This window comes from Hyaena hyaena, unplaced genomic scaffold (assembly GCF_003009895.1).
Source record: "Hyaena hyaena isolate Hyena2069 unplaced genomic scaffold, ASM300989v1 scaffold_4, whole genome shotgun sequence".
NCBI classification, from domain to species: domain Eukaryota; kingdom Metazoa; phylum Chordata; class Mammalia; order Carnivora; family Hyaenidae; genus Hyaena; species Hyaena hyaena.
The window spans coordinates 1,986,500-2,001,545 of record NW_024080636.1 but is presented as its reverse complement, the minus strand read 5'-3'; the positions used below and the strand labels follow the sequence as shown (position 1 = coordinate 2,001,545).

Here is a 15,046-nt window from a genome sequence, read left to right as displayed (position 1 = left end):
CTTGAATGCAGAGGAGAGGGAGGGTGGAAAGAGAACCCACATTTCAGCAGCGGCACGAACCAGGGTACGGAGCTTGCGTTCTCCTCTCTGTGCTGGGAGGGGTGGCAATGATGCCTGCTTCCTTTGTGGTTGTAAAGATTAAATGAACTATGGGGCGCCTGGGTGGCTTAATCGGTTAGGCGTCCGACGACTTTCACTTAGGTCATGATCTCACGGTTTGTGGGTTCGAGCCCCGCATCGGGCTCTGTGCTGACTGCCAGCTCAGAGCCTGGAGACTGTTTCAGAGTCTGTGTCTCCCTCTCTCTGACCCTCCCCTGCTCACGCTGTCTCTCTCTCTCCTAGAAATAAATAAAAAATATTATAAAAAAAAGATTAAATGAACTGCATGTGAAAAGATCTGGCACATAAAATATTTAACTTTCAATCGCAGGTAAAGCAAAAGCATGTGCGTGGGCCAAATTGTGAGAGGTAACTTTGCAGAAGGCTGCCTGTGTTGATGGTGATTATCTCTGGGTGCTAGAGTTTCTCGGGTAATGTTTGCTTTTTTCTTTATCCTGTTCTATGTTGGTTGAAGTATTTATAGCAAACACGTTATTTATATAATGGATAAAATGTTCTTTGCGAAAAGATTAAAAAAAAAAAGCTGTGTTCTGATACCTAAAGAATTCAAACCTACAGAAAAGTGGCAAAAGTGTTCAAAGAACCCCCGTAAACCCCCTCCCCCAGATTCACGTATTGTGAAGATCCGGCTACATTTGCACTCTATATGCATATACACATTTTTCTGAACCGTTGGAGGGTCAGTTGCTGATATCACACCCCTAATTATTTCCGCGTATATTTCCAAGAACAAGGGCAGTCTCCTACATAACACAGCACAATAATAAAAATCAATAAATTTAACGTCGATACTATACTATTATCTAATATACAGTGAAGTGTTGCTAATTGTTTCCATATTGTTCTCAGCAGTCACTTCCTTCCCAGCCCAGGATCCAATCCACGACCACAGATTGCATTTTGTTGCATGTTTCTTAGTCTCCTTTAATCTGCAACGGCTCCTCGGCTTTTCTCTGCCTTTGGTGACAAGACATTTTTGCAAGAGTGCAGACCAGTTATTCTGTAGCAGAATACACTGTAACTCGGTTTGGGTTTGTCTGCTGCTTCCGCGTGATTAAATTAATTTCATGCACGGCTGACTGGATGGTGATGCTGTGTCCTTCTCAGGGCGTCACATCAGCAGGTGTGCGATGGATGTCACTTTGTCCAGTTACTGATGTTAACACGGACCATTTGGTTAAGATGGTGTCGCAGCTTCTCTATCACAGGGTAGCTCTTTCCCCTTTTTAATGACCAAGTAATTTGCGGCGATTCATGTGAAAGGCTTCGAATGACCTCTCAATTTCATGGGACAAAAAAGGCGAGGCTTTTCTCCGAGGAAATGGATACCCATTTCTTGCAGAACAGATCTCCTAGCAGCTTGCCTTCGGGTGTACCAGCCTTTGTCAATAAAGTTACGTGAGGGACGCCTGGGTGGCTCAGTCGGTTAAGCTTCCGACTTCGGCTCAGTTCCTGACCTCACGGTTCGTTGGTTCGAGCCCCGAGTGGGGCTCTGTGCTGACAGATCAGAGCCTGAAGCCTGTTTCCGATTCTGTGTCTCCCTCTCTCTCTGACCCTCCCCTGCTCATACTGTCTCTGTCTCTGTCTCTCTCTCTCAGAAATAAATAAAACATTTAAAAAAAAAAAAAAAGGTACGTGAACGTGATCCTTTCCGGAAGGGCTGAGTCCGCTGGACCGCAAAGCATGAAGGGAATTGTAGTCTCCCTGGGAGCTCGCGGCTACACGCCGCCCTGTGGCCTCCGGGAGAAAGAGCCAGAAGCCGAAAGGGGAGGGCGCAGAGAGAGCCGGCGGAGGCGCGCCGGGACGCGGTGCATCACGGGACTGGTAGTTTGAGGGCGTGCTCCCGACGCGGCCTCCGCGCTCCGTGCCGAAGAACTGGACTACCGTACCCGCCGGGCCACTCGAGCGGGGGAAGGGGAACCCGGCCTGGGCCTTGAACAAATCAAATCGAAGGAAAGAAACTGCCGGCTTTCAAAAATCCTCCTCCTCCGCCATCATCCGCGGTCGTGCGGGGAGCAGGTGGTGTCGGAGACGGGAGTGGCTAGAACTGCCGGGAGAGCTGACGGAAGAGCGGGCCGGGCATCGGGACCGCTGGGCTCGGGGGCGGCGACCCCGACCTGACCTGACCCGGACCCTAAATCAGTCCCCGCCCCTGCCGGGCGGGCGCGCGCGCTCGGGTTGCCTCACGCGGCGGCGGCGCCGCCAGTTCACGGTGAGAGCCGGGGTCCCTTGTCTTTCCCCGTCACCTGCCTGGGATGGGGGCGGTGGGCGGCGCGCCGCTGCAGTTGGGCGTGGAAGGTGTGGCGCCCCTGAGCGCCTTCTGGGCGTCTTCTCGGCCTTCTCCCCCGCGCTTCGACGGCCAAGCGCGGAGGGGCTGAGAGAAGGGGTTTTGGGGGGGGGGCGCGGGCCCCTTTCCCAGGTGGGGAAACTGAGGCAGGGAGAGGGCGTCTGGCGCTGCGGCCGGCGGCGGCGTCCCCTGTTGGCGTCGGTGACAGCTGGGGGCGGTGCGCGTCCTCCAGGGATCCCGGATGGGGCTCCCGCGCCGCCCGCCTGTCATTTGCGGCCCGCGCTCGCGCGTCGCTCGCCCGCCGCCGCCTCCCGGCAGTCCCACGCCCGCGGAGGGCCCGGGCTGGCGCTGCAGCCCCCGGGAACGACATGAGTCACTGCTGACGCTTCGCGGGAGCGAGAGCCGTGCACCTGAGAAAATCAGCGACTTCGGCGCCTAGAAGGGAAAGAGGCTGTTTGTGTATTTATTGTCTTTGCCGCTGACCCTTCGCAGACCTGGGGCAAATCACGCCACCCGTCTGTGCTTCGCTTTCGGAGTCTTCGCAGTGGACGGTGTAGATGTGCACCGACTGGACTGAGGAATAGGCCCTTTCCCAGCCGAGAGGTTCTGCGTTCCCATGCGACCCTACGTAGGGACCGTTTTTCTTGCCCCTCTCAGAACTGCAGGAGGTGGTGGGTTTCAGGCTGATTTTTATTTCAGTTTCAGGTCTTCATTCTTGGAGCACCTTCTAGACGCCAGGCCTTAGGTTACACAGAAGTGATGCCGTCAGAGGATCTGTCAGAGCCTGTCCCTTCTCTGCTAGCAACCTATTAGTGGCTCCGTTAAACGCCACATTCTTTAAATGGGCTCTGTGATTTGGGCCTCTTGTTAAATTCTCTTATTTCTTGTTTCCGTTTCCCTTCCCTTTTTTGCACCCCAGCCCCACTGGCCTCCTTGCAGTTCCCTCTGACCTCCCCTTCCCTTCCCCCCTCCCAACAAGAGCCTCTGCATTTGCTGTTCCCTTTGCAAGAAGGCTCTTCCCCCAGATATCTGCCTGGCCCTGTCCTTCATGGCCTTCAAGTCTTTATTTCTTTCCTCATAATACCTTCTCTGAGCATCCTGTTTTAAATTGCAACCCCCAGAATATATCTCCCCCCCCCCCCGTTTTATTTTTCTTCTTGTCGTTGTCTTAAGATACTAAATATCTTGTTTAGGACACATGTTTTAAAGAGGGCAGGATTTTTGTTTCATTCACTGCTGTACTCCTGGTATCTGGAGCAATGTCAGAGCACAGTAGTACTCAGTAGAAGTTTGTTGAGTGAATGATTAGACACCTTCTTACCAAGAAGAATAATTCATGCTTATTGATAAAGATAGGTAAACTTGGGGGGGCGGGTGGGGGCTCAGTCGGTTAAGGATCTAATTCTTTTTTTTAAGTTCATTTATTTGAGAGAGAGGGTGTGCAGCCACGTTGGGGAGGGGCGGAGAGAGAGAGAGGGAGGGAGGGGGGCAGGGAGGGAGAGAGAGAGAATGAGAATCCCAAGCAGGCTCCACACTGTCAGTGCAGAGCCAGACTCAGGGCCTGAACTACAAACCATGAGATTAGGACCTGAGCTGAAGCTGGGATGCTTAACCGACTGAGCCACCCAGGTGCTCCAAGCATCCAATTCTTTTTTTTTTTATTTTTTCTTTTTATTTATTTTTTTTTACAAATAGTTTATTGTCAAATTAGTTTCCACATAACACTCAGTGCTCATCCCCAAAGTGCCCTCCTCCATGCTCATCCCCCCTCCCCCCCACATACATCAGTCCTCAGTTTTTGTCAGCATTCAAGAGTCTCTCATGGTTTGCCTCTCTCCCTTTCCCCCACCATTTCTGCCCTTCTTCTCCCCCTTGTTCCTCCGCCAAGTTCCTCCTAATCCTCCTATACGTGCAAACATATGATATTTGTCCTTCTCTGCCTGACTTATTTCGCTCAGCATAACACCCTCAAGGTCCATCCATGTTGCTACACATGGCCAGATTTCATTGTTTCTCATTGCCATATAGTATTCCATGGTATAGATAAACCACATCTTCTTGATCCATTCATCTGTTGATGGACACTTAGGCTCTTTCCATGTTTTAGCTATTGTGGAGAGTGCTGCTATGAACATTGGGGTACATGTGCTCCTATGCCTCATCATTTCTGTATCCCTTGGGTAAATTCCTAGCAGTGCTATTGCTGGGTCATAGGGGAGTTCTATTGTTAGTTTCCTGAGGAACCTCCACACTGTTTTCCAGAGGGGCTGTACCAGTTTGCATTCCCACCAACAGTGTAGGAGGGTGCCCATTTCTCCACATCCTCGCCAGCATCTCGAGTTCTCTGATTTGCTCATTTTAGCCACTCGGACTGGTGTGAGATGGTATCTCAGTGTGATTTTGATTTGTATTTCCCTGATGAGGAGGGATGCTGAGCATCTTTTCATGTGTCTGTTGGCCATCTGGATGTCCTCTTTGGAGAAGTGTCTGTTCATGTCTTCTGCCCATTTCTTCACTGGGTTGTTTGTTTTTCGGGCGTGTAGTTTGGTGAGTTCCTTATAGATTCTGGATATTAACCCTTTATCTGATATGTCATTTGCAACTATCTTTTCCCATTCCGTTGGTTGCCTATTAATTTTCTGGGTTGTTTCCTTGGGTGTGCAGAAGCTTTTAATCTTGATGAGGTCCCAACAGTTTATTTTTGCTCTTGATTCCCTTGCTTTTGGGGATGTGTCAAGTAAGAAGTTGCTGCGGTCCAAGCATCCAATTCTTGATATCGGCTTGGGTCATGATCTTGTGGTCATGAGACTGGGCTCCATGCTGAGCATGGAGCTTGCTTGTGATTCTCTCTCTCTCTCCCTCTCCCTCTCTCTCTCTCTCTCTCTCTCTCTCTCTCTGTCACACACACACACTCTATCCTCCATATTGGTGTTCCTTGGTCTCCCCCGATTACATGCCATTTTTTTGGGGAAATGGAGGGTCCTTTCTGCCGGTCTGCTGAGTTCTCCAGGTTGGAAGCTCCTTTCTTCAGCACCTCTGCCCTTGGTCTATTGTGATGGTGGCTCTTGTGATGTAGAGACCTCTGGTCTCCTAGGAACTCCTGAGACCTGGCCACCACGGGCTGCCCGGTCTCCTGACCAAGGTTGAAATCGTACGTGCGGTGGGCTGACCCCTGTTCCCCACCCCCAGAGACATGCCAGCGTGGGTGGTGGGGCATTTCCTGGGATGGATGACCCGGATCCCTTAGCCATGTTAGTCCTGTTTGAGAAATGGGACCCTCAAACAGAGAGCAGCCAAGATGACCAGGCAGGTGTGTGTTGGGGGCAGGCTCTTTGCCACCATCAGTCTCAGACTCAATGGCATTCACCGGGGACCCAGGAAGTGGGCAGCTCCAGGCTATGCCTGGTGTCCCAGCTGTGGCAGTCGGGCAGGGAAGCTGAAGTGAGATGGTAACTCTTCAGAGGGTAAAGCATGATTTTACTACTTTCTTGCCACTTTCTCCACTTGCGTAGAATTGTTCCTTCCCTACTGCTGTTTTCATTTTTTCCAGTAGTTTAGCTTTTGGAGTCTTCAGAGCACAGGGGGAGGTCAGCTCAAGCCCCTGAAATGGGTTGTTTATTCCTCTGCCCTCCCCAACCAAGGAGCCCTAGGAGAATTCTCTCTTTTAATGAAACTTTGGCCTGCTCAGTTTGCAGATTTCCAGGGGAGTCCAGCAACGTAGCCAGCATGGCCTCTGAAGACATTGCCAAGCTGGCAGAGACACTTGCCAAAACCCAGGTGGCCGGGGGACAGCTGAGTTTCAAGGGCAAGAGCCTCAAACTCAACACTGCGGAGGATGGTGAGTTTCTGCTTGGGCTGGCCCAGGGGAAGGAAAGGAGTGTGTGAATGACCGCTTGCTCTTACTCACGTTTGGGCTCGTGCAGCTCCGTTATCACGTCATTTGTCCTAGTAGCTCTGTGAGGTCGCTGGACCCATTTCACAGGAAGGCTCAAAGATGATGTGCCCACAAGCACATACAGATTTCTATGCCTGTCGTCACGTGTTTGGAAAGTATCCTTGCGCGTGATGGCTTTAGGTCGCAGGTGGGTGTGTCTTTGGGGGGATAGTAAGCAATGAGAGACAGCCGTCCCAGGATGTAGCCGATGACTTCTTACTTCACACCTTTACCCCCACGATCCCAGCCTGGTCTGAGAGTACTGGCTGCCTTCCCCAGGGCTAAGGCCCTCGTGCAGCTGTATTAAAACAATAATCCAGGCCCTCTTGGGAGGTCTAGTCCATTCAGCCGAGTGCCCTTGGGAGAGGGATGGACGCTCCTGTCTGTGTACAGGAACCAGGACTGGAGGGAACTAGGCACCAAAATACAGGCCCTGTCTTTTCATCCCTGGCCAAAGCATGACTAACACCGGTCAGCCCTGAATCCCCTGGTGTCTGGGAGTGAAGGCACCTACATCAGTACCTGTAAGGCCTTTTGAGGTTCTGGCCTGACCAGGGAAACTGGTCTGGGCTTGCCTGGTTGTCATGGAGTACAGGCAGGCCTGCTCCCCTGCACTGGCTCAGAAATGACTTGAGTCCTTGGGTGGCTGGGAGTGTGGGAGTACATTTTCTGAATCTCTCTGAAAGGCCCTAAGATTTAGAGTTTCTCTCTGTGCTATTATCACTTTTGGTCATGCCTCCTGCCTGAGGGAGGGAGGTAGAAATGTTACCATTTTATAAATAAGGAAAAAAGATTTGGAAGAGCTAACTTGCCCAAGATCACACAGCTGGTAAATAGCAGAGCCAGGATTTTAACAGATGTCCAACTGAATCCTTGTGCCTGTGTTTCTCAGTAGACATTCAACTCAGTTCGGGAAACATGAATTTGCTATTAAATGCCATTCATTGGGGCGCCTGGGTGACTCAGTCAGTTGAGCATCCGACTCTTGATTTCAGCTCAGGTCGTGATCTCAGGGTCATGGGATCAGTCCCTGTGTTGGGCTCTGTGCTGTGTGGAGCCTGCTTAAGACTCCACCTCCGTCTCCCTCTCCCTCCTTCCCTTCTCTCCCTCTGCTCCTCTCCCCTACTCGCTCATGTGTGCACTCTCTCACTCTCTCTAAAATAAATGCCATTCACCAAATACCTAGTCAGGCAATCTTAAGTGCCATGCAAACAGTATCTCAGTTTATCCTCACAAAAGTCCTTGAGATAGATTTCATCCATCTGGGGCGCCTGGGTGGCTTAGTCGGTTTTGCGTCCGACTTTCGCTTTGGTCATGATCTCGCGGTTCGTTGGTTCGAGCCCTGCTTTGGGCTCTGTGCTGACTGCCAGCTCAGAGCCTGGAGTCTGTTTCAGAGTCTGTGTCTCCCTCTCTCTCTGACCCTCCCCTGTTCACGCTGTCTATCTCTCTCTCTCCTAGAAATAAATTAAAAAAAAAAAATTAAAAAAAAAAAAAGATTTCATCCACCTTTTGTAGATGGAAAACTGAAGCCCAGAGAGGTGATAGGACTTGCCTAAGGGCACAGTAGGGCAGTGAAACCTGCTGCACTGATTAGAACCCAGCTTGTCTAAGCATGCAGATGGGGCACTTGGGTGGCTTAGTCACTTAAGTGGCCGATTCTTGATCTCAGCTCAGATCTTGATCTCAGAGTCTTGAGTTCAAGCCCCACTTTGGTCTTGGCGCTGGGCTTGAAGCCTACTTAAAAAAAAAAATCCATGCAAATAACCACTTCACGAGTGCAGGCTGGATATGCTGCGTCCGTTTTGTAGGTCACCAGGAAGGCCCAGCTTACAGCTCCAGCTTCTGAGGCACTCCTAACCTGGAGTAGGAGGGAGGTACTCAGATAACTTCCAGGAGGCAGAAGGTGAGACATGCTCTGGGAAATGTGAACAGAAAGTTCTGAGAAGAAAGGCGATGGACAGGGATTACTTCTAGTTGGGGAGGGCCTGGGAAGTCTCCATGGGTGAAGTAGTGTTTGAACTGTCCTTGAAGGAGAAAGGGCACTGTAGGCAGGGAGAACCACATGAGTTAGGCACGGGAGCTGAGACACATAGGATGGGCTTCGGAGTAAGGAAATCAGAATCCCATAGGGCGGGCAGGGCAGAGGCCCTTGAATGCTGTGCAGAGGAGCCTGGCGGCCTGATCCTGGGCCCAGAAAGGGACTCTGTGTTGGCCAGGAGTGAGCTGGCACAGTCCAGAGAGGGCAAGGGCCTGTGTGAAGAAGCCATGAAACTGGTGGTGAACAAGGCGCTGTTCACTTATCAGCAGGTCATTTAAGGTCCGAAGAAAGGATTTTTCTGCTTTACATGGCTAAGTCGTAAACACACGGAACTGGATAGTTTGAGGTGGTGGAGGCTGAAATGCGGGCCCTGCGGCACAGCACAGCCCAACGACGGGGTTATTCAGGGGTGGTTGGGACCTGTCCCTAACCTGTTGCTAAGTCAAGTATATATAACTCCAATTGGATTGAAAACCAAGAGAGAGAAGCAACCCAGCGGTGATCTCCTCGCTCTCCTTTCCCGGGTTGGTGCTCCTTCTTCCAGGCTTGCTTTGTGCTTGTGACTCTCCCCAGGGCTGAACTTCTGCACGCCACCCGTGAATCTCTGTACTTCTGTCACTTATGCAGTGCCTGTCTTCCCTTGGGGCCCTGACAGCTGTCACCTTACTCTTAAGGGCTGCATAAATATTCCCCTGAGCAGGTCTCTGCCCCCCTTAGGACCATCCCTAACCTGGCCGGTCCCTGGATGTTAGAGGGGCTCCGTTTTGGAGCAGGTCTTCCGAGATTTCAGCCCTTGCGTTGTGAGCTGGCTGCAGAGGGGCCCTGGGCAGCAGGGACCCTGGAGTTGCAGCTCCACGGTGGTCATGGGGGGTGGGGGGCTTCCTGCCAGGGGGCTGCATAAAGCTCATGGTTGTGCACAGAAGCAAGGATGCGGGGAAGGGCACACAGGTAGAGGTTTGGAAGACCAGTCTGAAGCCTGGCTCTGCTGTTTTCCTGAATTCCTGGGCAGAGTTGCTTTATTCTTTTTTTTTTTTTTTTAATGCTTTATTAATTTCTGAGAGAGAGAGAGGCAGTGTGAGCAGGGGAGGGTCAGAGAGAGAGGGAGACACAGAATCCAAAGCAGGTTCCAGGCTCTGAGCTGGCTGTCAGCACAGAGCATGACACGGGGCTCGAACCCACAAACTGTGAGATCATGACCTGAGCTGAAGTTGGATGCTTAACTGACTGAGCCACCCAGGCGCCCCCAGAGTTGCTTTATTCTTGAAACCCCAGCTTCCCTTTCTAGGTGATGGGAGGCTCTTCCCTGGCCTGCCTTCCTGGTTGTGACACAAGAAAAGGAAAATGAGTGCTGGCCACCACTCTCTGGCCGTGTGACCTTAGGCAGTTAGTACCTTCTCTGTGTCTCCACTCACTCAACTGTGAAGTAGATGTAACAGTAACTGCTTGAGTAGGTGTGGGAGAGAATGCTAAGTGCTCCTCTCTGGGGGGCATAGTCGGAAGCTGAGGCCGAGTCCAGGAGCTCATGACCCAGTGAGGAAGAGGGTATGAACAACGTCTCCACATAACAATCAAGTTGTCATGTGGAAGAGTGTGAAATTGTAGCAGGCGGCGGCATTTGCAAGGAGACCGGGGCTGTGAAACCTGCCAGGCAGGTTGGGAGTTTAGCTGCTGGGGTGGAGACCGAGGGAGGGGGTGTGTGCAAAGGCCCCACTGGGACAGCTTCTCAGGGAGCTCCCAACACTGTCCATCTCTTCCCCATCACGTCACCTCCCGCATCTTGTGTGCCAGCCAGACTAGATGGGCTTTGTCTTGGGGGCCTGGGTGGCTCAGTCGGTTAAACGTCCAGCTTCGGCTCAGGTCATGATCTCACGGTTCGTGGGTTTGAGCCCTGTGTCGGGCTCTGTGCTGACACAGAGCCTGGAGCCTGTTTCGGATTCTGTGTCTCCCTCTCTGACTCTCCCCTGCTCACACTGTCTCTTTCTCTCTCTCTCTCAGAAATAAATTAAAAACATTAAAGAAAAATTTTTTTAAAAAAGATGGGCTTTGTCTTGTGCATCTGGTGTGTTTTTGTTCAGATTGTAAACTTTTCATACAGGCTTGTTATAGAACATAGAAATATGGAAATAAGGCAAAAAACCATACCTTCATTATCTCCCAGCCCAGGATACAACTACTGTTAATTTTGGTGCATTTTCTTTCCAGTTTTTTTTTTAAAAACATAGCTGAGTTCGTTCATTCATTCTTTTTCTTTTATTTTAATAATTGGGATCATAATGACAGAATCTTTAAAAGTTGCTGTATAACTTGGTACATGAAGGATATACCAAGCAGATGATGGAAAAGCACAGAATCACCCATAATCCCAGCACATAGAGATAACTCTTTGAACATTGGGTTTCTATCCTTTTAGACTTTGGTGTCAGGGTGTGTGTGTGTGAGAGAAAGAGACAGACAGGTGTGGAGAGGGAGGGGGAGAGAGAGAATACATTTAATTTTTTTGTTTTTGTTTTATTTTTTAAAGTTTATTTTGAGAGAGAGTGCGCATGTGCGTGCCAGTTAGGGAGGCGTGGAGAGAGAGGGAGAATCCCAAGCAGGCTCCTCATTGACAGTGGAGACTGATGGAAGGCTTGAACTCAAATCATGAGATTATGACCTGAGCCACAGTGAAGAGTCAGATGAGATGCTTACCCAACTAAGCCACCCAGGTGCCCTGTATGTATTTTTTAATAGGCATAACATTTTAAATGTGTGGTCAGATAAACACGGGTGGAAAATCTCATCATTCACTTATCACTATGACATGAGTATTTTTCAAGTCAGGTAGAACACCTGTGGCACCATTCATGATGACGTCCGTGTAACTGTATATTGTAGCCCAGTGAATCAACCTGTTCTCTGCTGATGGGCGTTTAGTTTGTTTGGGACTTTTCATTGTAACAAAAAACAATATAGTCATGAGCACCCCATGCATGAGTCCTGTAACACTGAGCGCCTTCATGTGGTTGTGCCCCCGGCCCTTAGACTTGGATGCCGGTTCCCCACTTGGCCTCATGCACCCCTTGTGCAGGGAGCCTCCGCACACACCATCTATAAGGTGCTCTAGGCCCCTTCTTTGCCCCGTGCAGCCAGTTTCTTTCCTCCTTTGACTCCCGAGCCTTCTACACACATGCCTGCTTTAACACTCACTGCAGAGGAATACCATGTCCCCTGGTAGAATATGGGCCTGTCCGATTCTCCTTTGCAAGCCAGGGCCCAGCACCCAGCAGACATACTAGTGCTTTTGGAATTGGGAGCGACGAGGTGGTGGCCGGGCTCTCTTCTGCTGTAGCTGTTCGTGACTCCGGAATCTGAGGGTCTGTTCTTTGGTCCTGGCAGCCAAAGATGTGATTAAAGAGATCGAAGACTTTGATGGCTTAGAGGCTCTGCGCCTGGAGGGCAACACGGTGGGCGTGGAGGCAGCCAGGGTCATTGCCAAGGCCTTGGAGAAGAAGTCAGAGTTGAAGGTAAGATTTGCAGGGCGAGCAGGCCCAGACTGGTTAGGGATAAGCTTCCACTCGGGCCGCCACAACCCCTGCCTATGTCTAGACCCTCCTAGGGTCCTGCCTTGTTGGCAGTCACCGAGAGCAGCTCTTGTTGCTCTGGCCTCCCAGCATTGGCCAGGGCTCCTTTCCCTGTGTGATGTGTCCATTTGGGTCCCCCAGTAACAGACAGGAAGGTCAGGTTTACCTGGTAACATGCGTGAAAGATAAAGGAGGAAGAAGCAGAACTGGACAGAGAGAACCTTTAGCCAGCCCCCTTTAGGGGAGTCCCATGCAACACCAGTCCTTCAAGATGCTCTGTGAGAAGAGTTGGGGTATCATGTGTTTAAAATGTCAGGAAGCTGTCCCTGCACGTTCTCCATTCCTGGGAATCCTGGTGTTTATTAGCTCATTAAAGTCTCTGCAGAGTCATGAGGGAGAGACCTGCTTTCTTGAATGCAAATGGTGCTTGATGCGCGTGGGACCAGGTTTGTGCAGGGCTCTTCTGCACGTGTCATTTGGTCCTCACTGCACCCTGGGGAATAAAGACTGTGTCCGTTTTGTAAGTCCAGGGAACCGAGGCTCAGAGGAGGCAAGTAAATAGCTCAGGATCCTAATGTTGATAAGTAGCCAAACCACATGACACACTCTCAAGTCTGATACTCTTTCCGGCTGCCATGTGCTTTCTGAAGGGAAGGAATGCGGGGCCGGGGCCAGGGCCAGCGGAGTGATTTGCCCAGTGAGGACCTGGAGCTAGTTCATGAGGTGGCCTTGCTCTTCGTTTCCTTGGGAAGATCACGGTCAGGTTAATAGCCAAGGCATTGGCCGTTTCTTCTTTTCTGCCCAGGGCCTGTTGTTTCCCTGAGCATACGCAGGGACATTGTCCTGTAAGAGAACTTAGCTCACCCCAGTGACCAGTGAAGGAGCAGGAGTGGAGGAGGTGCCACACGAACTGTGCTTTGGCATCTGAGGGTCTGGGGTTAAGCCCCCGTACCACCACCTTATCTGTGTTATGTGGCCTTGCACCAAACTCCGCTCTGAGTCCAAGCTCCTTTGTGAAAGGTTTTTCTTCCCTGTGAGGTTGCCGCGGTGACAGTGTACAGGCTTGTGTCATGAGAGAGCTTGGCCATCAAGAGTGCCTTGTGCATCTTGTCATCCCTTGCAGACCTAGTGCCGTGAGTCGCCCTGCTTAGCATCTCAGCTCTGTGCCTGTGCAGGAGGCAGCGGGGGGTGGGGCAGGGCCCGATTGCAGGGGTATTCCAGGCAGGGTGCTGACACAAGTTAAGACATTACCACCCTGTTGCAACATAGGCATAAGCTAGGTCTTGACAGATAAGAAGAGTGTGGGTCAGGGATCAGACATCTCAGGAGCGAGGTGGGATTGGAGCCCAGGTAACAGCCCAGCCTCATAACGAACGGCTCTGCGGTAACCACTGCTCACTTAGAGATTGTCGAGGTCAAAAGCTTCATTTCAAACAGGGGATCCCAGGGGTCAGAGACAGGGAGGGGTGAGCGGCAGGCCTGGAGTCAGCTAAGTTGGTTGGAACATAGTCCTTGTGCCCGGAATCCCTGTGCTAACCCTTGGCCCATCAGGCGTGGGTTCAGGAAGCTTCGGGGTGAGGTGCGAGTTGTTAGGGTTCTGGTGTTCAGGTTGTTGGCTGCCTGTCTCCACTCTGAGCACCTGTATTCAGATGTGACTCACTGAGCCCACCCATGTAGACTGCCTCCCTGAGGCCCCACGTGTGTTAGTGATCAGTTTATTGGAGGCCTAAACCAGAATGCCTAGTACTTAAGGTTCGATTTAGTTCAGACATTTCAAGGAGTGGATTTTCAAGGGAAAGTTGCTTTGTCTGGGTTTCATCATTCGCAGGATGGGCCCAGGAAAGTCTGGACCTGCGAGAATTGATATTTTGGGTGGACACAGCAACCAGAGTTGAAGGGTAGGGCTGTGTGCTTGGAGCTTAAACTCTGCTGGCATGTGACGCCACGACCCAGTCATAGGGCCTCCCCCTTAGTGGCATTAACCTGATACTTTCTTTAAATCAGCTCATTTTGATGTCATTTAAAAGCAAACATGATCCCTTCTATAAATGGAAAGTGGTTTTCCTTACCATAAAGGAAACAAAAGAGTATTATTAAATTCTGGTTTGATGCATTGTCTCCTAAAGCACTGTCCCTTGAGGCATTGTCCCCTCTGGGCATGTGGCCTGCTCATCCTTCATTCAAAGGCAGATGAGCAAGGAGTGGAAAGGTGGGCAGGATCCACCAGCCCCAAATCAAGGCTGCCTTCTGGACGTGGTCAGAGGGTTGAAAAGAGCCTTGAGGGGCGCCGAGTCAGTAGAGCATGAGGCTCTTGGTCTCCGGGTCATGAGTTTGAGCCCCACATTGAGCATAGAGATTACTATAAAAATAAAATAAAAGCCTTGAAAAATTAGTAACCTCCTGGCTGCTGGACCCTATGTTGCTTACTTCCTGTCACCCAAATCCTGATGTGGCACTTCAGCCCATGGCGTATGGGGAAACTGGTCTTGGAAACGAGCGCTGGGCCAGGAGTCTGGCGTATTGGCCCTGCTCCTGCCACTGCCCTGCCTGGGGGCCTGGGGCCAGTCCTTTCCTTCCCAGCCTGGTTTCTCTCCTAGAAAGCCAGAGGACTGGGTCGGTCAGGGATTTTCTGGCAGTTCTGCTGAGCCCCGTATGGCCTTTGGAGGCCTCCGGTCCCCCAGCTTTGACCAGAGCTGAGCCAGCTTTTTGCTGAGGAAACTCAAATTAAAAATTAAGCATTATAACTCTCAGTAGTCCACAAGCAGGAGCTGCTGCCTGCAGGCCCCTCTGAGGGGCGCCCCTAACGCTTCTCTTCCTCCTCCTTCCAAAGCGATGCCACTGGAGCGACATGTTCACAGGGAGATTGCGGTCTGAGATCCCGCCGGCCCTGGTAAGTGCACAAGGCCGCTGCTCCCCTCCCTGGGGCACAGGGGCCCCTATGGCAGTTCCCAGGGCTTTTTTCACCTCGTGGTGAAGATGCTGGAATGGAAGCCAGGGCAGCACAGCATCTGTCCTGTGACCTGATGGGCAGGTGAGAGTACAGGTGAGAATGGAGCCAGCGAGTGGGGCCTTGGATGCCAGGAGATTCGAGGCCCAGTTACGGGAAG

General features: G+C 51.3%; 1 protein-coding gene across 2 annotated transcripts in view; it reads left to right on the top strand.

The window, feature by feature from the left end:
• The first annotated feature begins 2,086 nt into the window (after positions 1–2,086).
• The window catches only part of RANGAP1 (Ran GTPase activating protein 1), a 33,536-nt gene continuing 20,576 nt past the window's right edge, over positions 2,087–15,046 (top strand). Inside the window, exons 1-4 of one of the 2 annotated variants that reach the window (XM_039235689.1) lie at positions 2,087–2,332; positions 6,096–6,245; positions 11,755–11,882; positions 14,770–14,829. In XM_039235689.1, the coding sequence (XP_039091620.1) occupies positions 6,134–6,245; positions 11,755–11,882; positions 14,770–14,829 (300 nt within the window). In that variant the 5' untranslated portion in view covers positions 2,087–2,332; positions 6,096–6,133. Of the gene's footprint in view, positions 2,333–5,564; positions 5,718–6,095; positions 6,246–11,754; positions 11,883–14,769; positions 14,830–15,046 lie in introns of those variants that run through there. The other variant, XM_039235678.1, reaches the window with a different exon arrangement.